Source organism: Mustela erminea, chromosome 13 (genome assembly GCF_009829155.1).
Source record: "Mustela erminea isolate mMusErm1 chromosome 13, mMusErm1.Pri, whole genome shotgun sequence".
Lineage (NCBI taxonomy): Eukaryota > Metazoa > Chordata > Mammalia > Carnivora > Mustelidae > Mustela > Mustela erminea.
In genome coordinates this window covers 38,800,818-38,815,710 of record NC_045626.1, presented here as the reverse complement: position 1 = coordinate 38,815,710, position 14,893 = coordinate 38,800,818, and the positions used below count along the sequence as shown (strand labels likewise).

The 14,893-nt window shown below is 35.5% G+C and overlaps 1 protein-coding gene across 9 annotated transcripts in view; it reads right to left on the bottom strand.

Annotated features, from left to right (window-relative positions):
* The window catches only part of CCDC178 (coiled-coil domain containing 178), a 452,006-nt gene that overhangs the window by 161,003 nt on the left and 276,110 nt on the right, over positions 1–14,893 (bottom strand). The window contains exon 18 of one of the 9 annotated variants that reach the window (XM_032311011.1): positions 13,495–13,613. The exons of the other annotated variants lie outside the window; for them this stretch is intronic. Within the exon in view, the coding sequence (XP_032166902.1) occupies positions 13,611–13,613 (3 nt within the window). The 3' untranslated portion in view covers positions 13,495–13,610. Of the gene's footprint in view, positions 1–13,494; positions 13,614–14,893 lie in introns of those variants that run through there. 9 annotated transcript variants of the gene reach the window in all.

Sequence of the window (14,893 nt, the reverse complement as noted above, 5' to 3'; positions counted from 1 at the left end):
GTTTGTTTGATTTAACATAAGCACAGCCCTGATACCTAAGGTATTCTACTAGATTTCTTTCAAGCCCTAGGTGGCTACTGTAAACATTGCATTTGAGAGAAGTGGTAGGAAAGTTGTGGGATTTGCATTAAACCTATTTAATGGAACTTTAGTGAGGATGTATTTGGTACTTTATGGTTTGCTCACTAGGTAAAATGCAGCTTTGCAAATACATATACCTTCAATTTCTGTATGACACCAATTCTTACTGCTTTGTATGCCATAATTAGATACCAAGAAATCAAATTGTGCAGTTATCAATGAATCTTCAAAACATTGTTACATCAGTCGTGATATTTTACATTATCATTTTTCAATAATGAATTTATAGAAGGATTTGCCAATTTACTACCTATTCCTGAAAGTCAGTAACCTTCAGATGTCCAATGAAGTTTCAGGTTTATAAAAATTTTAAATAATGGTATTCTACTGACACTCTTTGAAAAAAATTTTTTATGCTTAACTTTACAACTTTGACTTAATTTTAACAAAAGTATTATTACATGTGAGTGAAACAAAGAGGGAATGATACTGGTGGAAATATGTCCAGGGGAAATAATGTTACCACGACTGGAGTTGAAGAACTTATAAAAGATTAACAGTAGGAGATATTTAACAAGGGCACAAAAGTTGGGGTCAGAAATATAATCAAAGGCAAGAAGAAAGCAGAAACTAACAAGAGAATAAGATGACTTCTACATGCTTTTAAATTCAAATCCAGCTGAATCTTATCAGTAAAATCTTTTTCTTAAGGTAATGGCTAAATGTAAACTTGAAAAAAATTTTGTTCCTAAAACCATTAAAGAAAAATTTTATTGCTATATCTCTATGTTAAAATAATTGTGTTTTGAGTTTACAGTGTTATTTCATTTACTTATTCATTCATTTTCATTAATTACTTATTCAAAACTTTGAATTTAATAACTACTATATGCCAAGCTCTAGAATATAATGGTGAATCTCCAAAATTCATAGTCTTGTGGTAAAGACATGTATTGTAAATCACAGAGGGGCACCTGGGTGATTCAGTGGGTTAAAGCCTCTGCCTTCTGCTCAGGTCATGATTCCAGGGTCCTGGGATGGAGCCTCACATGGGGCTCTCTTATCAGCAGAGAGCCTGCTTTCTCCTCTCTCTCTCTCTCTGCCTGCCTCTCCACCTACTTATGATCTCTGTCTGTCAAATAAATAAAATCTTTTTTAAAAATCATACAAAAATATAATTAGAATGCTGAATATATATTACTTGATATTATACTACTTGAGAAGTAAAGATTTGAAAGAAGTATATAAAGAGCACTTACACAGTATATTTTTGCACTGAACATCATTCTAAGGATATAGCACATGTCCAGCCTTAGCAAGAGTTTTTTTCTGTAGGTGCGTCATTGACTTTCACAAGGTATGGAACCCCTTGAAACATAACATTTTTCTGGGGTTACCTAATTAGCCCATGATACCCCAAGTACTGAGAAACCATACCTAAAGAAAGAACTGGCTTCTCCTTCTGTCACCAAAAATGTTGAAAATTGAAGGCAGATTGAGAACCCAAGATATACAAATGGTAGGTTCTCCATTTTCTTCTTTACTTGACCTTTCTTATTTTTTAAACCATGTATTTCATCTTGGACTTTTCCTTCATTTTCAGTTTATTTTTCTCAGTCTTTCCCTTCTCTTTCCCTCTCATATGGGGCAAATAAAGAATAGGGAATTATAATTAGAGGACTGGGTTCTTTTTCTACAAAACAGTAGCTCATCTATTTATGTTTTGCCCTGTGACACAGAGATAAGAACTTAGAAATAGGGCTGAAGTTGAATGTGGACTTATGAATTCCACACACAATGGAAAGAATTAAGACAAAAGCAGTCATCTCAGTTACATTATTATCCTCATTTTACAGAGAAATAAAGGCAAGAAAAGTCAGGTAAGGCCAATTGTATTTTCCAAAAAAGACAACAGAAGTACTTTCACATGTTGTTCCAGATCTTGTTACTTCCTATCAAGAAGCATAATGTTTTTCTCTTCCCCTTGTACCTGAGTAGACTTGTGGTTTCACCAGCCAAAAGAGTATGGTGGAAAGGATACTATGTAACTTTCCAGGCTAGTTTATTTAAAAATCTGATTTTAAAGAAGCCAGTTTGTTTGTTTGTTTGTTTTACAGATTTTATTTATTTAACAGAGAGATATCACAAGTAGGCAGAGAGGTAGACTGAGGGAGAGAGGGAAGCAGGCTCCCCACTGAGCAGAGAGCCTGATGTGGGGCTCGATCCCAGGACCCAGAGATCATGACCTGAGCTGAAGGCAGAGGCTTAACCCACTGAGCCACCCAGGTGCCCCAGAAACCAGTTTATTTAAAGACAAACAAACCAATCAACTTCTGCCTGGCCTTCTCTTTGGGGACATTCATCCTTAGAACCAGATACCATATTACAAGGAATCCAGACCTGATGGAGAAGTTATGTGTAAGTGTTCCAGCAAACAATCCTACCTCAGGTAGCAAATAACAATCAGCATCACTCATGAATAAATGAGTCATTTTGAAGATGATTCCAATCCCTAGTTTCTGAGTCACCCAGCTGATGGTTCAGAAAGTGTGAAATAAGAGACAAGCAGGCTCTTCTGTGTCCTGCCCAAATTTCTGACACATAGAACCATAAGCCCTAAAGTTTGGCGGTATCTATTATGCAACCATGGTGACTGAAAGACCCAGACATCTTGTGTAAGATTACACACATACTAAATGGAGACTTGAGCTGTTCATCCAGGCAGACTGGCCCTATATCCCATACTCTTCACCATGCAATATATTTCCTTTGTAAACTTGAGCCACCACTCAACACTATGTAGCACTGTCTTTATAAAACCTAATGATATTAACAATCAAATAACAGAATTACTTTGTTCTGAACCTACTTCCACCAAGCAACTCTTTTTATAATCTGGCTAACACACAGCTTGTTGACATAGATAAAATGAGCTGCTGAAGGAAACTAGAACTTGGTCCCCTTTGAAGCCACTTTTTATTATAAGTCAGTATGGGTATGTTGGTTATAAATAACCAGTCTCTTCATTTTTTGTTTGTTTGCTTGTTTAACCTACACAATTCCATAGTCCATGATTTGATTAGGACCGATGCATTCACTGCAAGACCAAGTGCCCATGTGATCAGACTTTTACAGCTGAGGATGCACAATTCTGGACTATGGTTGATGCAACAATGCTACTCATTGGCTCTAATGGAGGTCCAGTCAGATACACTTACCCTGGAGAAAGTTTAAACATATTTGAACATTTTTAAAAAATTTAATGTGGATTAATGGCAAAGGAGATTACAAGACAGAAACTTGATCTAAATATTCTGGAGAGATGCTTATGATTAAAGTATTTGCACTGTGCATGTATATGTAGAAGACCTACATAGCTATTTACAAATACTTTGATGTTATTCAAATAGTCCTAGTGTCCATACCTAAATTTATGGTAGTGTATCATCTACACAGTCAGTCATTATTAATACAGGCATTTGGATCCAGTTTGCCAGTCCCCCTGGACTATAATTACATATTGTAAAAAAGTTGTCATCTTTGACCCAGTTCTAATTCTAAGTGTCCCATCCTGATATGATTATGTGTGGCTGCCTCAGGTGATCTTTCCTGATGGTATGTTATCTCCTGATTCTTGGTTATTAGTAGTTTACTGTAGAAGCTCCTTGCTCTTTCCACATCCTGCTGGGGCTTTGCTGGCTATTAGTGACACATCTGTCCATGTTCTTACATAGATTGCACTGTACTCACTGGAGTCCCGTGGTTGGAAAGGATTGACTTCCTGCCAGCAGCACCAGAAAACAAAAATTGTATTGTGGTATTTTCTGATTAATTTACTCCAGAGTATCCTCATGTTTAGCTTTTGTTCATTCAATCATTTGTTCAGCAAACCCTGAGTAAGTTTATTCTCTGGGTCCCATTCCATGGCTACCCCAAGAATTAATAAGAATAGAATGTCACCCTTTTCACCAGGAATTAGAAGCTAGAGTAGGAGGATGCAGAAGAGTAATCAAGTCTATTTAGAGGTATCTTTTGAAGTACCTGTAATCAATTCTACCAGGTGGAATTGATTCCACTAGATGGGGGAGTTGGTCAGAAAAGGCCTCATAGAAAAAATAATCAGAGATTTGAATCTTAGAACAGTCTTTTATTTGGCAGGGATCAAAACTCTCCTGCTACATGGGTCAATATATATTTGAGCAAACCTGGGTGAGTCAGTCAAGAGGAATGTTTTTATGGCCCCTTTAGGACTATTAGATTGTTGTTACCTATGACTTGTGAATTAGGCTTTCATGGATTGTGTTAAATGTTCTGTTATCTCTAGGCTTTAAAATATTACTATGCAAACAATGAAAAGTACCCATATATTTAGTATCCCACTGATGCAAAGCATCATAAATAATGCTCCATTCCAAGCACCAGTGTTTCAGTAGCACATGATCTTGTACATATATTCATGCATTAAACCAGTGATATCATACTATTAAAATCCCACATATGCCTTTGGCACATCTCTGCCAGTTTAGGACATTGGATTGGTAGTTTTGCATGCAGTGACCCTTTGATATTATTCAAGTAGGCAACAGTACTGAGACTAATTCATGGAAAGTGCAGGGGATAGAGTTAAGAATAAAGGAGACCTAGAGGCTTGAAGTCTCTTTGTGAACACTGTCACTTCAAAAGCATTCCCTTTGATTAATGGGAATTAGCATGGTGAACATAAATGCCTGAAAAACATGCCAATTTTCTAATGATATAACAGACATGGAGAAAGCATATGTATAGGTGCATCACCTACTGTGTGCAGAGAGGCATTACTGTATTGCTGTTCCCTTAAAATCTATACACCAATTACTACAGAAAACGAGAGTCCTCCCCAGTGTTTCCAAGAAGCAAGTCTGTAAGAATGATATGTGTCGATACCCTGAAGCCTCAAAGGAGCAAATAACTGTTCTAACTCTCCCAGGACCCACTTCCTTGTCTGTGCTGCCATGGAAACCAGTCTCTTGTCCAACATGAGTTCTCTGATAATTAGTCTTGAACATTCTTGATTTTTAAATGAACAAATCAGTCCTCCGCATCAAGGTTGTTACGTGCCTCAGACTCTATATATTACCATGTTTGACAGAATGCTCTCTATCCAGTAATTTATTCAAAATGCTTACTGAGCAACTGGTATACACAAAGCACTCTTGAGAACACTCTGAGAGGTCGAATAGCACCTGTCCCTGCCAGGTTACTGGTAGATACTCCACTCCAGCACCCCCACACATGACTGCATACATATATGATAAACAATCAGGACTCTTTATCTTAGCTCCCTGATGGGGTTACAAATATAGATGCTGTCAATTCACTCATAAAGTTCACCAACGGAGACTATGACATTGCCTCTTAAAGAATTCAGAAGTATCCACTGAGTACCCTTTGAGTATTAATACTCTGTATTAACCCTGCTTGTTCCTTATTATTTTTAGATGCTGTTCATTGTAGATATTTGATTGTAGATATTTGAAAAAATACACAATTTCAGGGCTGAGGAAGCTTGCAATCAGATAAGGAAACTGAGGCATTCACAAAGCTAACTACACCAGAATACATCATACATGAAAAAGGATAAAAGACATACCCAAATGATAGTAGTTCCATGAGAGATCAGATCCAGTGAAAGTGATAACCAAAGTTTCAAGGAAGAGTCATTTTTTAAAAGATTTTATTTATTCATTTGAGAGAGAATGAGTGAGAGAGAGAGCACGAGAGGGGAGAGAGTCAGAGGGAGAAGCAGACGCCCCGCTGAGCAGGCAGCCCAGTGCGGGACTGGATCCCAGGACTCCAGGATCATGACCTGAGCCAAAGGCAGTTGCTTAACCAACTGAGCCACCCAGGTGCCCCAAGAGTCATCTTTTTAAAGCAGATTCTGAATATATTTCATATACAGAGTCCTGTCTATGCTATCAGCACGAAAAATCTATCCTAGAGCTATAGATGCTTGTTAAATATTAAAAACCACAATTAACGTGGGTGTATGTTGACTGTAGCATTTCTCCTATAACTACCTGATGTCTTTAAGAAATGCTTTACAGGGGTGCCTGGGTGGCTCAGTCGTTAAGCAGCTGCCTTTGGCTCAGGTCATGATTCCAGGGTCCTGGAATCGAGCCCAGCATCAGGGTCCCTGCTCAGTGGGGAGCCTGCTTCTCCCTCTCCTATTCCTCCAGCCTGTGCTCTCTCTTTCTCATTGTGTCTCTCTTTCTGTTAAATAAACAAATAAAAAAATCTTAAAAAAAAAAAAAGAAATGCTTTACAAATGCCCTACCATTAGCTATTGAATTTCTATCTGACCAGTTTTCTTCCATATAATGCATACCCCTCAAAGAATGCAATGTAACTGATGAGAGAAACAAATTTTGTAGTAAGAAAAGAGGGTAAAAATTGGTGTCACATAATCTATATATACCAGTGAATTTTTTCAAGATAAAAATACATGATGTAAGCAATTATATTACATGCATGTCCTCTATAAGTGATAAACCACAGTAGTAATAATCCCTATAAATTTACTACTTATTAAGTAAACTTCAAATTTTAACCTTCAGTTAAATAATGTGTCCTCTAATATTGTTTAAGATGGTTAAACAGAAACATATTTGTATATCACTTCCTTGCTAAATATTTCTATGCGTTTTGTCATTTAATTGTATTTCAATTTGTCAATATTTTTAAAATATATATTTAAAGTCTGGTACTCTTTTCACCATGGCAGGTGAAAGACTGAACAATTTCCTCTTCATATGCACGTCCTGATTTGAATAGTTTAAGATTTAGAAAGGTTTCCTATTTACTCACATTTTAATGATATACATTTCTACTTCACTGGTGGAAAAGGCTGATCAGTCACAGAAAGGTCAGTTAACACTAAATAGACCCTTTCTTTATGTAATTACAAAGAATAATATCTTTGTGCTGATGGCACTGCACATGGGGTGGGTGATGCAGAGAATTAATGTGCTGCCTTGTTGGCCCATGGGATAGAGATTCCAATACAATAACCACAACTTATTCTAATTATGCAGCTTTAAAAGGTCATCAGCAAAAAGAGTTAAGGAATTATCAACTAACTTTATCATAAAGTAATAATGTACTACATAAATGCAGAAACTGTAAGAACAGTACCTAGAAACTTTATTACAAATGTGAGACTGATCGAAGAGGTTCAAGTACATGCAATATAGCATAAATTAACTAAATTCATTGAAAAATTAAAATATAAAATATTTTATAACTTCCTATTGCTATAGTCAAGTAACCTGAACTCACCTTTTATTTGTAGTAAATGTTTAATTTTGAAAATATTTGTGCTTAATGCCAATTTCATTGCCACATCCATGTAATATGAGAATTTAAATATTTCTTTTTAAAACCCATTTATAAAATCTTTATAAAATCCATCATAAAATAATGCTTGTTGATTACATTACACACAAATAGTAGAGAGGCACATGAAATAGAATATTAAAGTTCTTCTTCACAAATACAGCCATTTTCATACTCTAGACAGACAGTACTAGTTTATTCCAAGAGTTTAAGGAACAGAAACTTTTCAAAAACCCTTACTTGTCGATGAGGAAGTAGAGGTCAGGAAAATCAATATCTTATCTAACCGCACACAGGAAGAGAATATCAGTACTGCTAGAATACAATCTGATTTCAGCCTAATATCCTTTCTGGGACTATATCACTTCCTAATCTTGAATGTGAATTACAGGATGTGTTAGATTCTAGATTGATAGGTGTGAATGTTCTAATTTTTGGATATTTTATAGACTCACATCAGTCTTTCAAAATAAACTGGATGCTCATGGAGAAGAGAGTTTTTTGGAATTTATATATATATAACTATATATAATTAAGTATATATTAAAAAATGCTTCAGTGTCTTTTTTCCTTGGGAATATGCGGTCAGAAAAATTTAGGCTCAATTTCAGAAGTGCCAACTATGAAAAGTATAGTAAATTATTTGCATTCTAGTAAAATATCCTTGTAGATAAAATTATTACTAACGCTTTTTCTCTTCTGCTTCTTTCAGTTGGATAGTCTCCTTGCTGATAAACGACCATGAGCATCTCTGATCGCCTGATGTTGTTACTCATATTGGAGCACTGTCTAAACCTTTGTGACGGATCTCAATAGGATTAAAAATACCTGAGGCAATTTTCTATAAATACTCATTTTGAGACCCATCTATTCCCCCAAGTAACTTAATCCCGATATGGGGAAAAAAAAATAACTTTCTTTTTTAAGATTGTATTTATTTATTCTACTGACAGAGAGAGAAAGCACAGCAGGGGGAGCCGCAGGCAGCGGGAGAGGGAGAAGCAGGATCACCTGGAGCAGGAAGCCCGGGGTGGTGCAGGATCTTCGGGTCCTGGGATCAGGAACTAAGCAGAAGGCAGATACGTAACAACTGAGCCACCCAGATGCCCCCCAAAATCACTTTCTAGAAGAAGTTTCATCAAATTATGTCTTTCCAGCCAAATCTAGCCCACCGCCTATTTTTGTAAAGAAATGTTAGTGGAGCACTATTCCCTCGTTCATTTACATAGTGTCATGATTGCCTTTATTCTGTGGTGGCTGAGTTGAGTAATGGCAACAGAGACCGACTGGGTCACAAAGCCTAAAATACTCACTATCTTTTCCTTTGTACGAAAAGTTTGCTGAACCTTGCTCTAGTATATCAGTATCATGAAAAACAAAGTTTCAATCTAGGTCTCTCATTCAAGGTTGATTCTGGCTGCACAAAGAGAAAGACTGCTGAAAGCATTTTGTTTTCCAAGCAAAGGCATATATTAAGGAGGCACAGCCTATTAATAATTCAAAAGTGTCTCCAAGACCTTTAAAATAAGGAGATGCTTGTGAGCTTTTTAAGTGCCCTCAAAATGGACATGATAACTTTGCAGAGAGTTGTCAGAGCTGTGAAGATACCATAAATAATGCCTGAATGCATCTACCCTACACCTTCTTCAATTAAATGTGGTTCGTGTAGGTCCTGCATTATAGGAAGCTAGAGGTCTGTTCATTGTTCTACTGTAATTTCTGATTTGGGGGTCCATGGTTAACTTTACATTGCTCACTTAAAGCTTAATTTTGCAGGTGACATAGATGTCCATTCATTTACTGAATGGCTTAGTAAAATGTGGTGGTCACCTACCATGAAAGACTATAAAGTGATTAGAAGAAAGGCTAGCTACATATTATAGTAACACAGGATGATCTTTAAAATAGTACTGAGTACACAAAACAGAAACAGATTGATAAATATTGCATAATTCAACACGTGAGAAAGGACCAATGAGAGCTGGAAAGAAACAACTGGGAATTATAGGTATGGGGAGGCAAAATAAATGAAAATGGAAAGATATGCAGGTTCTATATAGTCAGCAATGACACCATTCTCTCTTAAAATGATTAAATGGATGGGTTATTAGATCTTACACATTTTTTTCAGGGTTTTAATGAAAACCCTTAAAATAAGTCACCAAACACCAAACAACTCTTGTATATATCTCTGCAACATAAGGTCCCCCAGGGCCACAACCCTAAGATTTATTCTGAATATCAACTAGTCATGGTCATAACATATAAAGACATAAAGAAATCTGTCATTATAATTATTTACCAAATTTATAGTTATTTCCCTCTATGTCTTCCTTTTCTCTCATCTTTCATTTTTCTTCAACTTATTTATTCCTTTTTTTCCTATGTCCTCTTTTTTTCCTATTGCTTCATCCTCATTATGTTTGCCAAGCATGATCCCATTCAACTAAATTCCCCTTGTTACCATCCTTCCTGAAGATACTATTCTCCCTTCCCATCATTTCCTCAACCTATTTTTCTTTCCAAGTCACCATGGCATAAAAAATAGAAATGTCTCAAACAATGAAAAACATTTGGGATATAATGACTGCCCCATGTATTTTTTTTTTTTTTTTTTCAGATTATAAGACACTTCACAGAAATCTAAGACAATGAATAAAAGGTGAGATGTATATTGTGTAATTCACCTATGGCTGCCTTCATTTTGAAGGCTGGCAAGGTATTCATTTGGATAGTGGTGGTGGCAAATGAATGAAACTGACAACATTTGGTCTTTCTGGAAAGGCGGATTAGAGATAGTTTGTTTCTGTATCAATATGCCACGTTAGCCAGCATGAAGGCACAAGAGTGCCAATAAATTTGCTTAAGTAAGTATAGGACAAATACAATTATATTCTTATACAGAGATACACGTAAGTAGTTTTCTGTTTAATTTATCTAAAGACATGAAGAAAGCCAGAGAATAAAAAAAATGTAAAACAAGCTAGAATCTCCTTAGTAGGGATACAGAACAACAACAAAAAAACAATAAACCTGGCATTTATGTTTTTGGGAAGTAATTCCTGATTCACTGATAGCAAATACTGCATGTATGTACTGATACATGGTGAAATGTGTAAAGATTAGAATTTTCAACTTGTCTTGGAAAAATGGCACTGGTTAAGGCCCCGTCAGTACTATACTACTGTACTATGTATAGCCGTCACTGCAATCACCATTATTTATTATAGTTATTATAGTTAATATCTTTGTATTAATTTCTTTCTATGAACTTTTTGTACCTTATTTTTTGGCCCAGTACATATTAGTGTCTCAGTAAACATTATTGAATGACTAGATAAATGAACTATATTATACTCATGTCCCATTGACACAGGGCAGAGGAAATAGGTGGGCTGAATGTGAATAATTTTTATTTTCTTTAAGGATCTACTCCAGCCAAATATTTCTTAAATAGGTGGACTTTTTGGAGTATTATAGTTGGAAGGCATTTTACGTGTTATCTAATTCTGTAGAGAAACATTTCACAATTCATTTTTACAACATAAAAACATAAAAATTTACCCATTTACATTTTGACTGAGAAAAATAATAAGGTTTCCAGTTCTTTAAATCCTAGTTTACAAAAGCATTTTACTGTATAATCTCTCTGTGTTGTATTCCAGTTTACTTGTAGGTTTTCCTTGGAAGACTAACAGAAATCTAAACTACCTGCTTTGCTGCCTTTATACTCTTTGCTAAGCTGTGTTCTCACAACCCAGGAGATTAAAATGAAAAAAAAAAAAATAGTAAGACAGTTTCACAAGAAATAACTATAACTTGATTTTTAAAAAATACAGAGGATCTTCTTGGTTGCAGATGGATAAGAACACTTTAAAAGAAAGCTTAAAAGTAATAAACAAGGGGGTGCCTGGGTGGCTCAGTGGGTTAGCATCTGCCTTAGGCTCAGGTCATGAACTCAGGGTCCTGGGATTGAGCCCTGCATCAGGCTCCCTGCTCAGTGGGGAGTCTGCTTCTCCCTCTCCCTCTCCCCCCACGCCTTCTGCCCTGCTCATGTATGCACATTCTCTCTCTCTGTCTCCAATACACGAAATCTTAAAAACAAACAACAGTAAATAAGAATACAGTAGCAGCATTCAAATTACTTATCCCAAAGATTTTTTAAAAAGCAAAACAAACTTCCCATGTATTTCCATGGCTTCATTATGGAGAAGTACTGTATGTTTTAAATTGAAACACTTTATACACTGTTCTCTCTTCAGATGAGACAGGCAAAGCTCCTCGGTTTCATAGGGTTCATCCTTTCTTTGTCCTGTGTTCCAAGTGCCATTCCTACTTCATACCTTTGCCAATATCAGACTAACTTTCTCCCTCGTAAACATTTCTTTCTTTCAGTTTTTCCGGGAAGAAAGGAAAGATGGGAAGGTGGGAGGGCGAGAGGAAGGAAGGAAGAGAAGGGCGGGAAAGCCTCCTGGAATAAAATGCTCTGTTCACTTCTGAAACCTTTCTTTGATCTCAGAGCAAACATTAGCCTGAGCATAGCCCTCGAGTGGAAATCAGTTCATTCCTATGCCATTACGTGCTGAAATCTGGACTCCCCCAATGAAGAAACCACGAGCTTAAATTTGAATAAAATGACATTCATGGAAGCTATCTGAAGTCTATGAAGGCCATCTATTCTTCCAGGCGTCTGTGATCAAGTCAGCCCTTCAGAGTGTGTCCTTGGGGGTTCTTATGGATAACTCTTAGGGCTATCATCTCAGGAGCCTATGAATATGCTATCATTCATGGCAAAGGAGATCGCAGGTGTGATTTAAGGACAGAACGGGAGCTGAAGGGATGATTTTAGATTACGTAGGTGGGACAATCTAATCACATAAATTGTTAAAATTGGAGAATCTTTCTGGGCTGAAGTTCAGAGAATGTAAAGGAAGCTATAGGGCAAAATTAAAATGAAAGCAAGACTTGATCGTCTCTTTTTCCCCATTTAAAGATGAAAGGAGGCTACAGATCAAGGAATGCAAGCAGCCTCTGGAAGGTAGAAATGGCCTTCTGTCCATAGCCAGAAGGAAAACAGGGACCTAGTTCCCACAACTACAGGAAACTGAATTCTGCCAGGAATCTGAAACTGATGCTTCTAGGGAGTCTCCCACAACTTGATTTTAACCCAGTGAGACTCACTCAAGACTTTTGACATACAGAGCTGTGAGAAAATAACTTAGTATTATTTTAAGCTTCTAAGTTCACATGAATTTATTAAGGCAGTAACATAAAATTACCATGGTGACTCAGGTATTGTGTTAGGTCCTAGATTTATAAAAATTAATAATACGTTCCTTAAAAACTATTTGATGATGGAAAATCAAGCATTGATTCTTCTTTGCAACAAGTTCACTGAAAAATGAATTTTTAAAACTATTGAATAATTCACTTATTTTTGTATAAAGCATTTATTCTGTCAGTGTGTGAAGTAACTTAGAGCATGTGAACAACCACCGAAAAATCAATTCTAACATGATATAGACCACGCCATGAGCTCCCAACTAAATTTCTGCTTATGTTAACTGTACCAGATAGACTAAACTATTATGCCTATTTTGAAATATATTTATTCATTCACTTGACAATTTATTGATTATATATTAAAGGTCTATAATTAAGATAGTGAAGAAAATTTGGTTACATGTTTCTTCATAGTGATTAAATATAAACTTAAATATATTATGAATATCCTATTCTGTTAAGTACAAAACTCCCTAGTTAGTAATTTTTAAATGCTTAACATGTCTATTGACGGTTGATCATGCAAATGATTTTGAAAAAAAATGTTTATTTTGAAAAATTCTACTCGTATTAGTAGGAATTCAACTTGCAATAATTAAAAAAAGCTCTTCTGTTAAAGAGATTATTTGTGTGGGATAAATTACTAAAAACAAAGCAAAATACAGCAAGTAAAAAGGACACCTCTTTCTATTACCTCTGTCTATTACCAAAAAAACTTTGTTTTTTTGTTATTGTTTTTCTTTCCTTCTTAAACCTGGTCTGGGTCTGTTTCTGCCTGAGTATTTCTGAGCTGTCTGTTGATATGGTAATGGAACAGTACTTCATTCCAGTGGCAGCCAGGTCCAGCTTGACCCCTCTTTCCACATCAGATGCAGTTACTACAAGTAAGATTCAAGTATGGTTCAAGTATGGTGATTTATACACCACAGGTCATTATAACTTTTGACAGTCTAAGAAGCTGTTGGGTGAGTAATTTCTTAAACTTTCAGAAATATTAACCAACTCTCACGAATATAAACAGATTGCTAGATTTCTAAGATAATTATATAGTTTTTATATCTATATACATAATACAAGGAGAATAAACTTGTCAAAACTGCTAAAACATCTAAATGGCAAAATATGTTTAAAGAAATTTTACTGTACTCTCTTAAATCTGGTATAGTAAATGCTCACCTAAATTCTGTTTTATTAAAAAATACAAAATTTTTGCAGTTGGTATATATCCTTTATAAAAAGGTTGTGGCAAGTGTGTTTTCTATCCATTAAAATCTATGTTAATTACATTGATTTGTTTTAATTTTTTTTTAATTGAGGGGCAACATACCTACATAGTTAAAAAGAATTATTTTTTAATAAATGAACATCCCTACATTACCATCACCTAGATGAAAATATAGAAAAAATAACCCTTACCCCAAAAGCTTCACTCATGTCCCTTTTCAGTTAATAATGAACCACACTCTCAACTCTTAAGTTTTGCTTATTTTCAGTTGTCGTATAATTATAATCCCACAGTGTATACACTCGAGTCTGGCATCCTTTGCTTATTACCAATTCTGTTAGATTCACCCACATTTTTCTGTGTGGCAACACTTTATTCATTACATTGCTATATATTATTCCATTGTATGAATAAACTACAGTTTATCCATTCAGCCGTTAATGAATTTTTGTGGGGGAGCTATTATGAATAAAGCTGTTAATGTTTTGTACAAAACATTAACATATTTTGGTCACATATATACTAAATTATGACATCTAGAAGTCAAATCATACATACATTCAACTCTAGTTTGATAGTGTCAGCATTTTTTAAATGAGTATACCAATTTATCTTCCCACCTGAGATATTTGAGAGTTCCTGATACTCTACATTCTTATCTATATTTTTAAATTTCAGCTACTTAAGTATTTAGAGACAAGTCATGATAGTTTTAATTTGCATTTCTATGATTATTATAATGACTGCCTTTTCATATGCTTATTGCCCCTTTGTATAGCCCTTTTTGCGAAGTGATTTTTCAAGTGTTTGCCATTTTTTCTTAATTAAGCTGCCTATCTTTATTGTTCTGTTAGGGGTTCCTCATTTATTATGGATGAGAGAATTTTGCTGGGTAAGTGTATCCTAAGTAGTTTTTCTAACTGTGGCTTGTCT